This window comes from Salmo trutta, chromosome 6, assembly GCF_901001165.1.
Source record: "Salmo trutta chromosome 6, fSalTru1.1, whole genome shotgun sequence".
Lineage (NCBI taxonomy): Eukaryota > Metazoa > Chordata > Actinopteri > Salmoniformes > Salmonidae > Salmo > Salmo trutta.
Genome location: NC_042962.1, coordinates 9324816 through 9339352, shown reverse-complemented (window position 1 = coordinate 9339352; position 14537 = coordinate 9324816). Strand labels below are relative to the sequence as shown.

The following is a 14537-nucleotide window of genomic DNA, read 5'->3' as shown; positions in this document are numbered from 1 at the left end:
TCCAGATCAGATGCAGTAGGGATGACCAGGGATGTTCTCTGTTTAGTGAGTCCTCCAGATCAGAGGCAGTAGGGATGACCAGGGATGTTTGGTTGATAAGTGCTTCAATTGGACTATTTTCCTGTCCTGCTAAGCATTCAAAATGTAACTAGTACTTTTGGTTGTCAAGGAAAATGTATGGAGTAAAAAGTACAATATTTTCTCAAGGAATGTAGTAAAGTAAAAGTAGTCAAATATATAAAAGGTAAAGTACAGATACCCCCCCAAAACGACTTGAGTAGTACTTAAAAGTATTTTTACTTAAGTACTTTACACCACTGATGGTATACAGTCACTTATTTACCCTCTACGTACTGGAAGAAGATAGTACCTTCATATATTTTCTCCACTATTTCTCCTAATCTGTTAATCTATCACTTCCCCTGTCACTTCTTCTTCTTCTCTCTCTCCTCTCTCTCTCTCTCTCTCTCTGTCTCTCCAGCTCCAGTTTAAGACATCCAGGTCGGCTGCACTTTGTTTTCAACGTCATAGAGTTCCCAGCATGCTCTGGGAGACCCGTGGGGAGGCGTGGCCTGTGTACTGGTTGGCTCTCTGACCTAGTCGATCCCATCCTGGTGCGCCCTGGGAAGGCTCAGTCCTCCAGCACCCCAGCCCTCCCTAAGGTGAGTAGAGGAGTCACCTGTGTCTAGGCGTGTGTGTGCATACAAACTTAACATGTAAAGTGTTGGTCCCATTTTTCAAGAACTGAAATAAATGTTATTTCTCTCATTTTGTGCACCAATTAGTTTACATCCCTGTTAGTGAGTATTTCTCCTTTGACAAGATGATGCATCCACCTGACAGGTGTGGCATATCAAGAAGCTGATTAAACAGCATGATTATTACACAGGTGCACCTTGTGCTGGGGGCATTAAAAGGCCCCTCTAAAATGTGCAGTTTTGTCACACAACACAATGCTACAGATGTCTCAAGTTTTGAAGGAGTGAGCAATTGGCATGCTGACTGCAGGAATATCCACCAGAGCTGTTGACAGATAATTTAATGTTAATTTCTCTACCATAAACTGCCTCCAACATCGTTTTAGAGAATTTGGCAGTACGTCCAAGCAGCCTCACAACCACAGACCACGTGTAACCACGCCAGCCCAGGACCTCCACATCCGGCTTCTTCACCTGAGGGATCGTCTGAGACCAGACAGCTGATGAAACTGTGGGTTTGCACAACCGAAAGATTTCTGCACAAATTGTCAGAAACCGTCTCAGGGAAGCTCATCTGCATGCTCGTCGTCCTCACCAGGGTCTTGACCTGACTGCAGTTCAGCGTCGTAATCGACTTCAGCGGGAAAATGTTCACCTTCAATGGCCACTGCTCTTTATGGATGAATTCCGGTTTCAACTTTACCGGGCAGATGGCGTTGTGTGGCTGAGCGGTTTGCTGACGTCAGTGTTGTGAACAGAGTGCCCCATGGTGGCGGTGAGGTTATGGTATAGGCAGGCATAAGCTACGGACAACAAACACAATTGCATTTCATTGATGGTAATTTGAATGCACAGAGTTACCGTGATGAGATCCTTAGGCCCATTGTTGTGCCATTAATTCACCGCCATTACCTCATGTTTCAGCATGATAATGCACGGCCCCATGTCGCAAGGATCCTGGAAGCTGAAAATGTCCCAGTTCTTCCATAGCCTGCATACTCACCAGACATGTCACCCGTTGAGCATGTTTGGGATGCTCTGGATCTATGTGTACGACAGTGTGTTCCAATTTCACACAGCCATTGAAGAGGAGTAGGACAACATTCCACAATCAACAGCCTGATCAACTCTATGTGAAGGAGATGTGTTGCGCTGTGGTCACACCAGATACTGACTGGTTTTCTGATCCACGTCCCTACTTTTTCTTTTTTTAAGATATCTGTGACCAACAGATGCATATCTGTATTCCCAGTCCTGTGAAATCCATAGAATAAGGCCTAATGAATTTATTTAAATTGACTGATTTCCATATGAACTGTAGTTCAGTAAAATCTTTGAAATTATACGAGTGTAAAGGTGTGACACACCGATAAACACTTTTTGACCTTTTGACCTCAGGTCAATGTGAGTGTGCGTCAGAACTGCTCCTTCCGCCTGACCTCTGACCTCTCCAAACCCTTCATCATGATTGGACCAGGTACCGGGGTTGCTCCCTTCATTGGATTCCTACAACAAAGGTACAGCCCACAAATATTCAGGATTCATACTAAGCAGGCTACTGTTGTGTTTTAAGTGATGCTTGTTTATCTGGTCAGTGAGTAGAAGTGTTTGTTTTGAGTTGTGAAGGCCAACTCTGTGTGAAGTTTTCTCTATGGCTCAAGAACAAAGACATGGCTGCTATAACAACCATGATGCAACAGGAGTGGGTTAAATGTTTATTGTTCAAGTACACCATCGATTTAATATTAACAATGCTTAAGTGATGTCATGTGTAAGTAACGCAAAAACCTATGTGTCCAATAAGTCTGTGGTGGTAATTAGAGGTCGACCGATAATGTTTTTTCAACACCGATACCGATTTATTGGAGGACCAAAAAAAGCATAATTTTTTTATATATATTATTATTATTATTATTATTATTATTATTTGTAATGATGACAAGTACAACAATACTGAATGAATAATGAAATATAATACATAAATACTATTTAGTCTCAAATAAATAATGAAACATGTTCAATTTGGTTTAAATAATGCAGAAACAGTGTTGTAAAAGTGCAATATGTGCCATGTAAAAAAGCTAATGTTTAAGTTCCTTGCTCAAAACATGACAACATATGAAAGCTGGTGGTTCAATATTCCCAGTTCTTTAATATTCCTAGTTAAGAAGTTTTATTTCTCTCTATACCATTTTGTATTTCATACAGTTGAAGTCGGAAGTTGTTGGAGTCATTAAAACTTATTTTTCAACCACTCCACAAATTTCTTGTTAACAAACTATAGCAAGTCGGTTGTGCATGACAGAAGTAATTTTTCCAACAATTGTTTACAGACAGATAATTTCACTTATAATTCACTGTATCACAATTCCAGTGGGTCAGAAGTTTACATACACTAAGTTGACTGTGCCTTTAAACAGGTTGGAAAATTCCAGAAAATGATGTCATGGCTTTAGAAGCTTCTGATAGGCTAATTGACATAATTTGAGTCAATTGGAGGTGTACCTGTGGATGTATTTCAAGGCCTACCTTCAAACTCAGTGCCTCTTTGCTTGACATCATGGGAAAATCAAAAGAAATCAGCCAAGACCTCAGGAAAAAAATGTAGTCCTCCACGAGTCTGGTTCATCCTTGGGAGCAATATCCCTGTGGCTCAGTTGGTAGAGCATGGTGTTTGCAACGCCAGCATGGTGTGTGCAACGCCAGGGTTGTGGGTTCGATTCCCACGTGGGGCCAGTACAAAAGAAATGCATGAAATGAAATGAATGTATTCGCTACTGTAAGTCGCTCTGGATAAGAGCGTCTGCTAAATGACTAAAATGTAAATGTAAAAAATGTCCTCTGTTCTGATGAAACAAAATACAACTGTTTGGCCATAATGACCATCGTTATGTTTGGGGGAAAAGGGGGAGGCTTGCAAGCCGAAGAACACCATCCCAACGGTGAAGCACGGGGGTGGCAGCATCATGTTGTGGGGGTGCTTTGCTGTAGGAGGGACTGGTGCACTTCGCAAAATAGATGGCATCATGAGGGAGGAAAATTATGTGGATATATTGAAAACAACATCTCAAGACATCAGTCAGTAAGTTAAATCTTGGTCACAAATGGGTCTTCCAAATGGACAATGACCCCCAAGCATACTTCCAAAGTTGTGGCAAAATGGCTTAAGGACAACAAAGTCAAGGTATTGGAGTGGCCATCACAAAGCCCTGACCTCAATCCTATAGAAACTTGTGTGCAGAACTGAAAAAGTGTGTGCGAGCCAGGAGGCCTACAAACCTGACTCGGTTACACCAGCTCTGTCAGGAGGAATGGGCCAAAATTCACCCAACTTATTGTGGGAAGCTTGTAGAAGGCTACTTGAAACATTTGACCCAAGTTAAACAATTTAAAGGCAATGCTACCAAATACTAATTGAGTGTATGTAAACTTCTGACCCATTGGGAATGTGATGAAAGAACTCATTCTCTCTACTGTTATTCTGACATTTCACTATCTTAAAATGAAGTGGTGATCCTAAGACAGGAAATGTTTACTAGGATTAAATGTCAGGAATTGTGAAACTGAGTTTAAATGTATTTGGCTAAGGTGTATGTAAAGTTCCGACTTCAACTGTGTGCCTTTGACTTATGGATGTTCTTATAGGCACTTTAGTATTGCCAGCCTAATCTCGGGAGTTGATAGGCTTGAAGTCATTAACAGCGCTGTGCCTCAAGCATTGCTAAGAGCTGCTCGCCAACGCAGTAAAGTGCTGTTTGAATGAATGCTTACGAGCCTGCTGCTGCCTACCACTGCTCAGTCAGACTGCTCTATCAAATCATAGACTTAATTATAATAAACACACAGAAATCGAGCCAATGGTAATTTAATATAGTCAAATCCGGAAAGTTTGTTTTCAAAATTAAACGTTTATTCTTTCAGTGAAATACGGAACCATTCCGTATTTTGTTGAACGGGTGGCATCCCTAAGTCTAAATATTGCTGTAACATTGCACAACCTTCAATGTTATGTCATAATTATGTAAAATTCTGTCAAATTAATTACGGTCTTTGTTAGGGAGAAACACAGTTTACAACGAGCCAGGCGGCCCACACTGTTGCATATACCCTGACTCTGCTTACACTGAATGCAAGAGAAGTGACACAATTTCCCTAGTTAATATTGCCTGCTAACATGCATTTATTTTAACTAAATATGCAGGTTTAAAAATATATACTTCTGCGTATTGATTTTAAGAAAGGTGTTGATGTTTATGGTTAGGTACAATTGTGCAATGAATGTGCTTTTTTTTTTTGCGAATGCGCTTTTGTTAAATCATCAGCCGTTTGGCGAAGTTGAATTAGGCTGTGATTCGCCGATAAATTAACAGGCACTGCATTGATTATATGCAACACAGGACAAGCTAGTTAAATTAGTAATATCATTAACCATGTATAGTTAACTAGTGATTATGTGAGGATTGATTGTTTTTTTATAAGATAAATTTAATGCTAGCTAGCAACTTAGCTTGGCTTATTGCAGCCACAAGGTTCTTTTGACGCTGCACTCGCGTAACAGGTGGTCAGCCTGCCGCGCAGTTACCTCATAGATTGCAATATAATCGGCGTCCAAAAAGGCCGATTACAGATTGTTATGAACTTGAAATCGGCCCTAATTAATCGGCCATGCCGATTTAATTGGTCGACTTCTAGTGGTAATGTGACAAACAGAGCTGTGATCACGTCTGGGATTAACAATAGTTCTTCAGTGAAACTACGAGCAAATGACCTCTAAACGCCAATCCAAGGTCCGTTGTGTGTTCTAATGGTTGAATGGGTAATCTGTAGTTACCACATCCATGTTTTGGCTTATAAATTGATGATATGTACCCATTTTGATTCTTTAAATTGTTTAAAGTTTTATAAATAGCTTAGTTCAACTCTCGTACCCCATCAGAACCCAAAAATATAAACTTGTTTTACTCCAATGTTTGTAAACGATGCAAATATAAACAAATAGCCTCATAGCATGGTTAAAACTATAATGTTGATGTCGTGGATGGTCAGTCCTTGCAACCACAGCTCTATGAATTTGAGAGTGGTTACCTTTCTCTTGCCCCATCCCTCAGCTTTTTACAGAAACTATTTATTGTTTCAACTGCTGATTGCCCCTTTTAATGTTAGTATTTGGAGAGAGCAAGCTGATCCTAGATCTGAGCATAAGGGCAACTTCCCACCTGAGGTAATAAGTCAACCAGAGACGTTGGCTGTCTGTCTGGTGTTTATGACCTAGGGCAGACGGAGACGTATTGATTTGAATGCGAAGAGGTCTGCAGACCGTCTGTGTCAATGTAAATCACAGCTGGTCATTACTGGGAGGTGCACCGCTGCTCAGACACGTTCACACCACCCGCCGACTACGTGGTCGACGAATGGCTCACGTTGCTAGTTCAGCTACACCGACCTGTCAGCGTCGCCATGGAGTTGTGCCCTCCTTTTCAGGGCATTAGTTGACATAGTTTTCATAGCTTTTACATTTTCTTGTTACCTATCAACTAAAGAAATCCATGTTTCCTGGTACAACTCAAGCTTAGCCTCGACCCGGAAGAAACTAGTAGTGCCTCTCTAGTGTTTTCTTTTAGTTGAGTGAAAATCAGTGCAGTCAGGGTTGTCAGATCTTGTATGGAATCGCATGTATCCATCACAATTTCCATGAGGTGTCCTCTTGCATGTGGAAGGTTAATCAGATTAGCGATGACATATCTGTCAAGTTCCTTTCAAACCTGATTTTGATATAACTGGGACATTCCACTTTACCGCATTCAGAAATGTTTTCATGTCTACGATAACAGCAATCAGTAACATACAGGTATGTAGCAGCCTTGAGTAAGCCCCTGTTGATTGGCTGTAGAAAGGCAGGTTCTCGTTTTCTAAGTGCTTTTCAACATAGACAGTCGTTTTCTCTGCATAAAGCTTTTCACCGTAGGAAGAAGTTGGGTGAAACAATCTTTTAGTGATCCCTTGTCTCTGTCAGATTGTAAAACCTGTCACAAGGAAAGCTTTGTACAGTGCCCGATTTAAGATTCCAAACGAGGAGTCTACCCCTGATGTCATGCTTTGATAAGAGATAACAACGTTCAATTTGACAACAGGACGCTGTATCACCAACAGCCATTTTGAAAGCAGGTCGCCAACAAAGCCTGAATGGCCTCGTTTTTAGCAACAAAGCAGCATGGGGACGTTTAACTTCTTCTCCCTCTCCCCTCACTCTTTCCTCCTCTCTCCCTCTGTCGCTCCCTCTCCCCTCCCCCAACTGGCATCCTGTCTTCCTTTGTCAATCGATGGATGTTTTGAAAATGACTTTGTTCCACTTTGTAACTGCAGAAGCGAGGGAGCTATGGAGAGAGGGAACAAAGGAGAGAGGGAGCGGTTGAAATATCATAACTCGGTGGGATCTGGCGACCTCTGGCGACCTCTGGCTGTTTGACATTGATTAGTCGTCTGAGCTTAAGGATGAGTAATTCATTGAGGTTGTTCACCGGATGAACGGTAGTTGTATTTGATTATTGTAAACGACTCTCTATAGTTTCGCCACATTCAGCTGAATGCATTCAGAATCGGGCATGCTAATGTCATTGTAATTTGGCATCCAGGTACAGTGATCATAGTTCAGTGGCACTTCCTGGAATTATCACGTACAGGCACATATTATCACAGTCTCATAACACTGCTCACACAGAGCATCAAAACCCATTCAGCATGAACAAGGTCAGAGGAAATAAAAGAATTGCTGCGTTTACCAAGACCTCATTCCTGCTGAATCACAGTTTCTTCTGCTCCTTGTTCATCAGAGAAGCATTGAGAGGCAACTGCCTCCTTTGGACCCAGAATGGAGTGTCTGGCTCTGATGCTGTGGCACTGTTTCCCTCCGGTCCTGTCGTCTGGGCAGAGATGTGATTTGTATTCAGAGGGAGGGGTAGCGTGGTCTGGGCAGAGATGTGATTTGTATTCAGAGGGAGGGGTAGCGTGGTCTGGGCAGAGATGTGATTTGTATTCAGAGGGAGGGGTAGCGTGGTCTGGGCAGAGATGTGATTTGTATTCAGAGGGAGGGGTAGCGTGGTCTGGGCAGAGATGTGATTTGTATTCAGAGGAAGTGGTAGTGTGGTCTGGGCAGAGATGTGATTTGTATTCAGAGGGAGTGGTAGTGTGGTCTGGGCAGAGATGTGATTTGTATTCAGAGGAAGTGGTAGTGTGGTCTGTGTGGCGCAGTAGAAATAGAAGCCAGGCTATTGATATTGATCCTTGTGGGTTGAGGAGGGGAGGGGAGTGTTGAAGAGAGTTGAGGAGGGGAGTGTTGAAGAGAGTTGAGGAGGGGAGGGTTGAGGAGGGGAGTGGGGGGTTGAAGAGAGTTGAGGAGGGGAGGGTTGAGGAGGGGAGTGGGGGGTTGAAGAGAGTTGAGGAGGGGAGGGTTGAGGAGGGGAGTGGGGGGTTGAAGAGAGTTGAGGAGGGGAGGGTTGAGGAGGGGAGTGGGGGGTTGAAGAGAGTTGAGGAGGGGAGGGTTGAGGAGAGTTGAGGGGAGTGTTGAAGAATAAGAGGGGAGGATTGAGGAGGGTTGAGTTGAGACTGGAATGTTCAGGGTATTCATCAATGAGACTGGAATGTTCAGGGTATTCATCATCAATGAGACTGGAATGTTCAGGGTATTCATCATCAATGAGACTGGAATGTTCAGGGTATTCACCATCAATGAGACTGGAATGTTCAGGGTATTCATCATCAATGAGACTGGAATGTTCAGGGTATTCATCATCAATGAGACTGGAATGTTCAGGGTATTCATCATCAATGAGACTGGAATGTTCAGGGTATTCATCATCAATGAGACTGGAATGTTCAGGGTATTCATCATCAATGAGACTGGAATGTTCAGGGTATTCATCATCAATGAGACTGGAATGTTCAGGGTATTCATCATCAATGAGACTGGAATGTTCAGGGTATTCATCAATGAGACTGGAATGTTCAGGGTATTCATCATCAATGAGACTGGAATGTTCAGGGTATTCAGAAACCTTATCCAGTCAAGGTCTCTGCCCCCCACCCCCGGAGTCAGAATGCTATAACAGAGGAAACCTTATCCAGTCAAGGTCTCTGCCCCCCACCCCGGAGTCAGAATGCTATAACAGAGGAAACCTTATCCAGTCAAGGTCTCTGCCCCCCCCCCCCCCCCCCCTCCGGAGTCAGAATGCTATAACAGAGGAAAGGACTACATCATCATGTGGTCTTGTTTACAGCTATGTACTTTGCTAGTGAATTACCAGTATTTTTTTCTACCAAACAGGCATTGTCGGCCAGAGCGAGTTTCAATATGACATCAGTCAGTCCCCTAGCAGCACCGGGGGTGTAGATGGCGGCGACGAGGGTGAAGATGGCGGGGGCGGGTGTGTAGATGGTGGCGACAGGGCTGTAGATGGCGGCGGCGGGGCTGTAGGTGGGGGGGGCGTAGATGGCGGGGCTGTAGGTGGCGGGGGCGTAGATGGCGGGGCTGTAGATGGCGGGGGCGTAGATGGCGGGGCTGTAGATGGCGGGGCTGTAGGTGGCGGCGGGGCTGTAGGTGGCGGGGCTGTAGGTGGTGGCGGGGCTGTAGATGGCGGGGCTGTAGGTGGCGGCGGGGCTGTAGGCGGCGGGGTGTGTAGATGGCAGCGCACTGGCTCAGCGTTTTGGGTCTTTGTGCCACCTCTGTGCAAAAGATTCTGGGAGCCCTGACAGACTCGTTGGCCACAGGAGGAATCACTTTTATAAAAGTGGAGCTGACGTGCAGAGGGAGATGTGTTGACGCACGTGCACGGCGATGAGCTTAAGTCCTTGTTTTAATTGTAATCTACGGTGTAGTGTGATCCGTCTCTTTAGTAGCATGTTAACTTCCTGTCCTCTCTGGACTGCATCATCCCCATCATAATTGTGGCTCTGTACTGTATAGATGTTGTAGCGAGATACAACAGTATCACTGCTCCCTTTTAACATCTGTTGTGACAAGGACTCTGTCCATTCTTCTGTGTTTTTATTGATTGGGCTTTGAGGTCTCCTCCAGTGTGTATATATATATATATATTTTATTTTCTCCTCTGTTTTTCTCTTTCAGGGAGAAGGAGCGGGAGGAAAACCCAGAGGCGGAGTTCAGTGAGACCTGGCTGTTCTTCGGTTGTCGCCATAGAGACCGAGACTTCCTGTTTAGGTGAGTGTCGTTTTGACCAAAACGTTGGGTATTTCCAAAATGGCACCCCATTCCCTATGTTGTGCTGTACTCCTGACCTGGGCCTGCATTGTGTTTCTGCTCGTAATCCACTGTATAGGGAGTATGATGCCATTTGGGAAGCACCCATGTCGACTCCAATGCTTCCCACAGTTGTGTCAAGTTGGCTGGATGTCCTTTTTTTATTTATTTAATTTAACCTTTATTTAACTAGGCAAGTCAGTTAAGAACAAATTCTTATTTACAATGACGGCCTGCCCCAGCCAAACCCGGACGACGCTTGGCCAATTGTGCGCCGCCCGATGGGACTCCCAATCACGGCCGGTTGTGATACAGCCTGTAATCGAACCAGGGTCTGTAGTGACGCCTCTAGCACTGAGATGCAGTGCCTTAAACCACTGCGCCACTCGGTAGCCCAAGTTCACCTGGTCAGTCTGTCATGGAAAGAGCAGGTGTTCTTAATGTTTTGTCCGCTCAGTGTAGATATGCCATACAGTAGATACAGAAATTCCAGTTCAGAAGACTTGAAAACATTTGTATTTCAAAGCAAACTTAACTTACTTAACTGAGAGAATGCAGAACATCCAAACTCTCTCCTTAAATGACCTGTAGCACTACAAGGCCAGTACACAAATCAAAGCGGTGCATCCTTAATACATGAATTTGTCCCAGAAATCATGAAAGAACAGATCAAAGAAATATCTGCCTGTATTTGTTTATTTTCTTCCATCTCTTTGTTAAATACATCCTCACAGCCAGGTATCCTGGTCGGATGGTTGTTTGTTCAGTGTAGATCTCTCTTATCTGCGGGAATTCAACCTAACCCGACTTTGGCCGGTCAGTGGGGGTCTGAAACATGAACTGATAGCATCAAAGGGAATACATTATTTTTCTAAGTATATCCTGTGATCCTAGGCTAAACCCTGATATCCTGGATGTGACTTTAACATTAGTACACAATGTTCTCCTATAAAAGCCCTAATCAACCCCAACACTTAACATGCGTGTTAGAGGGTGACACCAATCTGACCTCCAGTCAGTTACTCAGACCCCCTAATGTTTGCACCCGTTTTCTCCCTTACCCTCCTTCTTCTAGTTCCCTCCCTTTTTTCTCTCTCTTATTCCCCTCTTTTCATGGATTGTGATTTCAGTGCAGAGGGAAAGTGGGTTTTCTGAGCTCTTGTTAAAGACCAGAGTGGCACCACCAGACCAGGGCTGTTTTCTCTGTCAATACACACAGGGTTTGACTGAGAGCTGAGGCCAGACAGAAGAGCTCAGCTCAGTGGGGTCTGGGTGGACCCCTGGTACCAGGATGTTAACCTTTCAAACAGAAATCAAAGTCTCATTGTATTGGCTGACATTCAACAGAGAAAAGAGGGAAGAACAGAAAAGAGAGAAAGGAGGAGAAATGGAAAATGGAAATATGAAAGTCTCATATAGAGAGAATATTTTTTTCTGTTAGACGACACCTTTCCCTCCCCCCCCCCCCCCCCCGGACGTTTCTGTTAGACGACACCTTTCCCCCCTGGACGTTTCTGTTAGACGACACCTTTCCCCCTGGACGTTTCTGTTAGACGACACCTTTCCCCCCTGGACGTTTCTGTTAGACGACACCTTTCCCCCCCCCCCTGGACGTTTCTGTTAGATGACACCTTTCCCCCCCCTGTACGTTTCTGTTAGACGACACCTTTCCCCCCCTGGACGTTTCTGTTAGACGACACCTTTCCCCCCCCTGGACGTTTCTGTCAGACGACACCTTTCCCCCTGGACGTTTCTGTTAGACGACACCTTTCCCCCCCCCGGACGTTTCTGTTAGACGACACCTTTCCCCCCCCCTCCGGACGTTTCTGTTAGACGACACCTTTCTCCCCCCCCCCCCCACCCTGGACGTTTCTGTAGACGAACACCTTCCCCAGGACTAACCCTTTCCCCCCCTGGACGTTTCTGTTAGACGACACCTTTCCCCTCCCCCCCTGCCGTTTCTGTTAGACGACCCCTTTCCCCCCCCCGGACGTTTCTGTCAGACGACCACCTTTTCCCCCCCCCTGGACGTTTCTGTCAGACGACACCTTTCCCCCCCCTGGACGTTTCTGTCAGACGACACCTTTCCCCCCCCCCTGGACGTTTTCTGTAATACGACACCTTCCCCCCCCCTGGACGTTTCTGTTAGACGACACCTTTCCCCCCTGGACGTTTCTGTTAGACGACACCTTTTCCCCCCCCCCTGGACGTTCTTCTGTTAGACGACACCTTTCCCCCCCCCCTGGACGTTTCTGTTAGACGACACCTTTCCCCCCCCCCCTGGACGTTTCTGTTAGACGACACCTTTCCCCCCCCCCTGGACGTTTCTGTTAGATGACACCTTTCCCCCCCTGGACGTTTCTGTTAGACGACACCTTTCCCCCTGGACGTTCTGTAGACGACACCTTTCCCCCCCTGGACGTTTCTGTTAGACGACACCTTTCCCCCCCTGGACGTTTCTGTTAGACGACACCTTTCCCCCCCTGGACGTTTCTGTTCAGACGACACCTTTCCCCCTGGACGTTTCTGTTAACGGACACCTTCCCCCCCCCCCCCCGGACGTTTCTGTTAGACGACACCTTTCTCCCCCCCCCCCCCCCCCCCTGGACGTTTCTGTTAGACGACACCTTTCCCCCCCCTGGACGTTTCTGTTAGACGACACCTTTCCCACCCCCCCCCCCGGACGTTTCTGTCAGACGACACCTTTCCCCCCCCCCCCCGGACGTTTCTGTCAGACGACACCTTTCCCCCCCCCCTGGACGTTTCTGTTAGACGACACCCTTTCCCCCCCTGGACGTTTCTGTTAGACGACACCTTTCCCCCCCTGGACGTTTCTGTTAGACGACACCTTTCCCCCTGGACGTTTCTGTTAGACGACAACTTTCCCCCCTGGACGTTTCTGTTAGACGACAACTTCCCCTGGACGTTTCTGTTAGACGACACCTTTTAAAGGGATGTGTTATTCATGTTGTTATTTGATCACCAGAAAGTGAACCCTCATCACTGCTCTTGTTGATTCTGTCTGTGAGCTCTTTTCCTCCCCTCTTCCTGGTTTCCCTCTTGTTTTTCTGGTGTTTAACATGCTAGGTAAACTAGGGATTTGTTTGCGGCTGTCAGAGGTAGAAGAGAATTGTTCATACTGAGTCATCCAGATGAATACATGTCATAAGATTAACATGGTGATGTTCTTGCATCAATGTGACATTCAACCCAATGAAGGACAAGAAGGAGGGAGAGAGCGAGGGAGAGAGCGAGAGGGAGAGAGAGAGGGAGAGAGGGAGAGAGGGAGAGAGGGAGAGAGAGAGGGAGAGAGGGAGAGAGGGAGAGAGGGAGAGAGGGAGAGAGGGAGAGAGGGAGAGAGAGAGAGATTCCTGTCATGACCTTCATATTTTATTAAAACTCGTTTTTATAAGTCTCCCTGCTACTGCAAAACATTATATGAATACTTTCACCCAAGTTCCCTCTGTTTCCAGACAACATCCCATATGTCTTGTCTCTGTCCGTCTGTCTGTCTGTCCATCCTGTCAACCTTGGGTAAGGTTCTTCACTGGCCCAGAAAACAGTCAACTTTATCGTGCTGTTGCTATATACACAAGGCCCTGTTAAACATTGAGGCGGAATACACAAACTTGGACAGCAAGTAATGGACACACACAGACAAGGTTGCAGCAAGGCTAGGTGGATTGATTGTAAAAAAAAAAATGGTTATAAGAGGGACTCAACCTTATGAAGTCTATATTTTTTCAATTTCTCTTGCGCTGAATAAGGTGCATCGGCTAGCCTGTGTGTTTATGCGTAGGCTTCTACACCGCTTGGTTGGATATTTAAAAAAAACACTGAGAGATGGTGAAATATATGTGTAAAAATAACTCATTGAAATATGTGTAAAATAACTCTCATTAAAGCTACAGCGTGTAAAATAACTAACCGGCTCTCTCTTTCTCTCAGAGAGGAGCTGCAGGGGTTTGTGGCCAATGGAACCCTCACCCATCTGAAAGTGTCTTTCTCACGGGACACTCAGGACGGAACAGAAACACAGACCGAGACGGGACCCAGATACGTCCAACACAACCTGCTCAGCCATGCCAAAGACATCATCAACCTCCTCCTCAAGGAGAATGGATACCTCTATGTCTGCGGGTGAGCTCAGCTTTGATGATGGTGGTGATGATGTCAATAGGGAAACAATGGAACAATATGGTTGATAGAGTTGATTATCTTAGTAGATGTGGATCACTGGTTTTCCTGACTACCTTTTGCTCCCACAGTGATGCTAAGAACATGGCTAAAGACGTGAACGACACCCTGATAGAGATGGTATCAGCAGAGCTTCAGCTGGATAAACTGGACGCCATGAATAGACTGGCCGGACTCAGGGAGGAGAAACGCTATCTACAGGACATATGGAGCTGAAAGTATTCACACCCCTTGACTTTTTTTACATTTTGTTTTGTTACAAGTTGGGATTCAAATGTATGTAATTGTCAGGCCAGCATCCCGGAGTCGCCTCTTCATTTCTGACGTTGAGACTGGTGTTTTGAAGGTACTATTTAATGAAGCTGCCAGTTGAGGACTTGTGAGGCATC

At 45.4% G+C, this 14537-nt stretch overlaps 1 protein-coding gene across 6 annotated transcripts in view; it reads left to right on the top strand.

The window, feature by feature from the left end:
• Positions 1–14537, top strand: part of LOC115195377 (methionine synthase reductase) — a 22987-nt gene extending 8450 nt beyond the window's left edge. For all 6 annotated transcript variants that reach the window (XM_029755177.1, XM_029755176.1, XM_029755178.1 and 3 more), the window contains exons 11-15: positions 482–662; positions 2097–2215; positions 9820–9912; positions 13900–14091; positions 14220–14537. In XM_029755177.1, coding sequence (XP_029611037.1) covers positions 482–662; positions 2097–2215; positions 9820–9912; positions 13900–14091; positions 14220–14364 — 730 coding nt within the window. In that variant the 3' untranslated portion in view covers positions 14365–14537. The remainder of the gene's footprint in view (positions 1–481; positions 663–2096; positions 2216–9819; positions 9913–13899; positions 14092–14219) is intronic.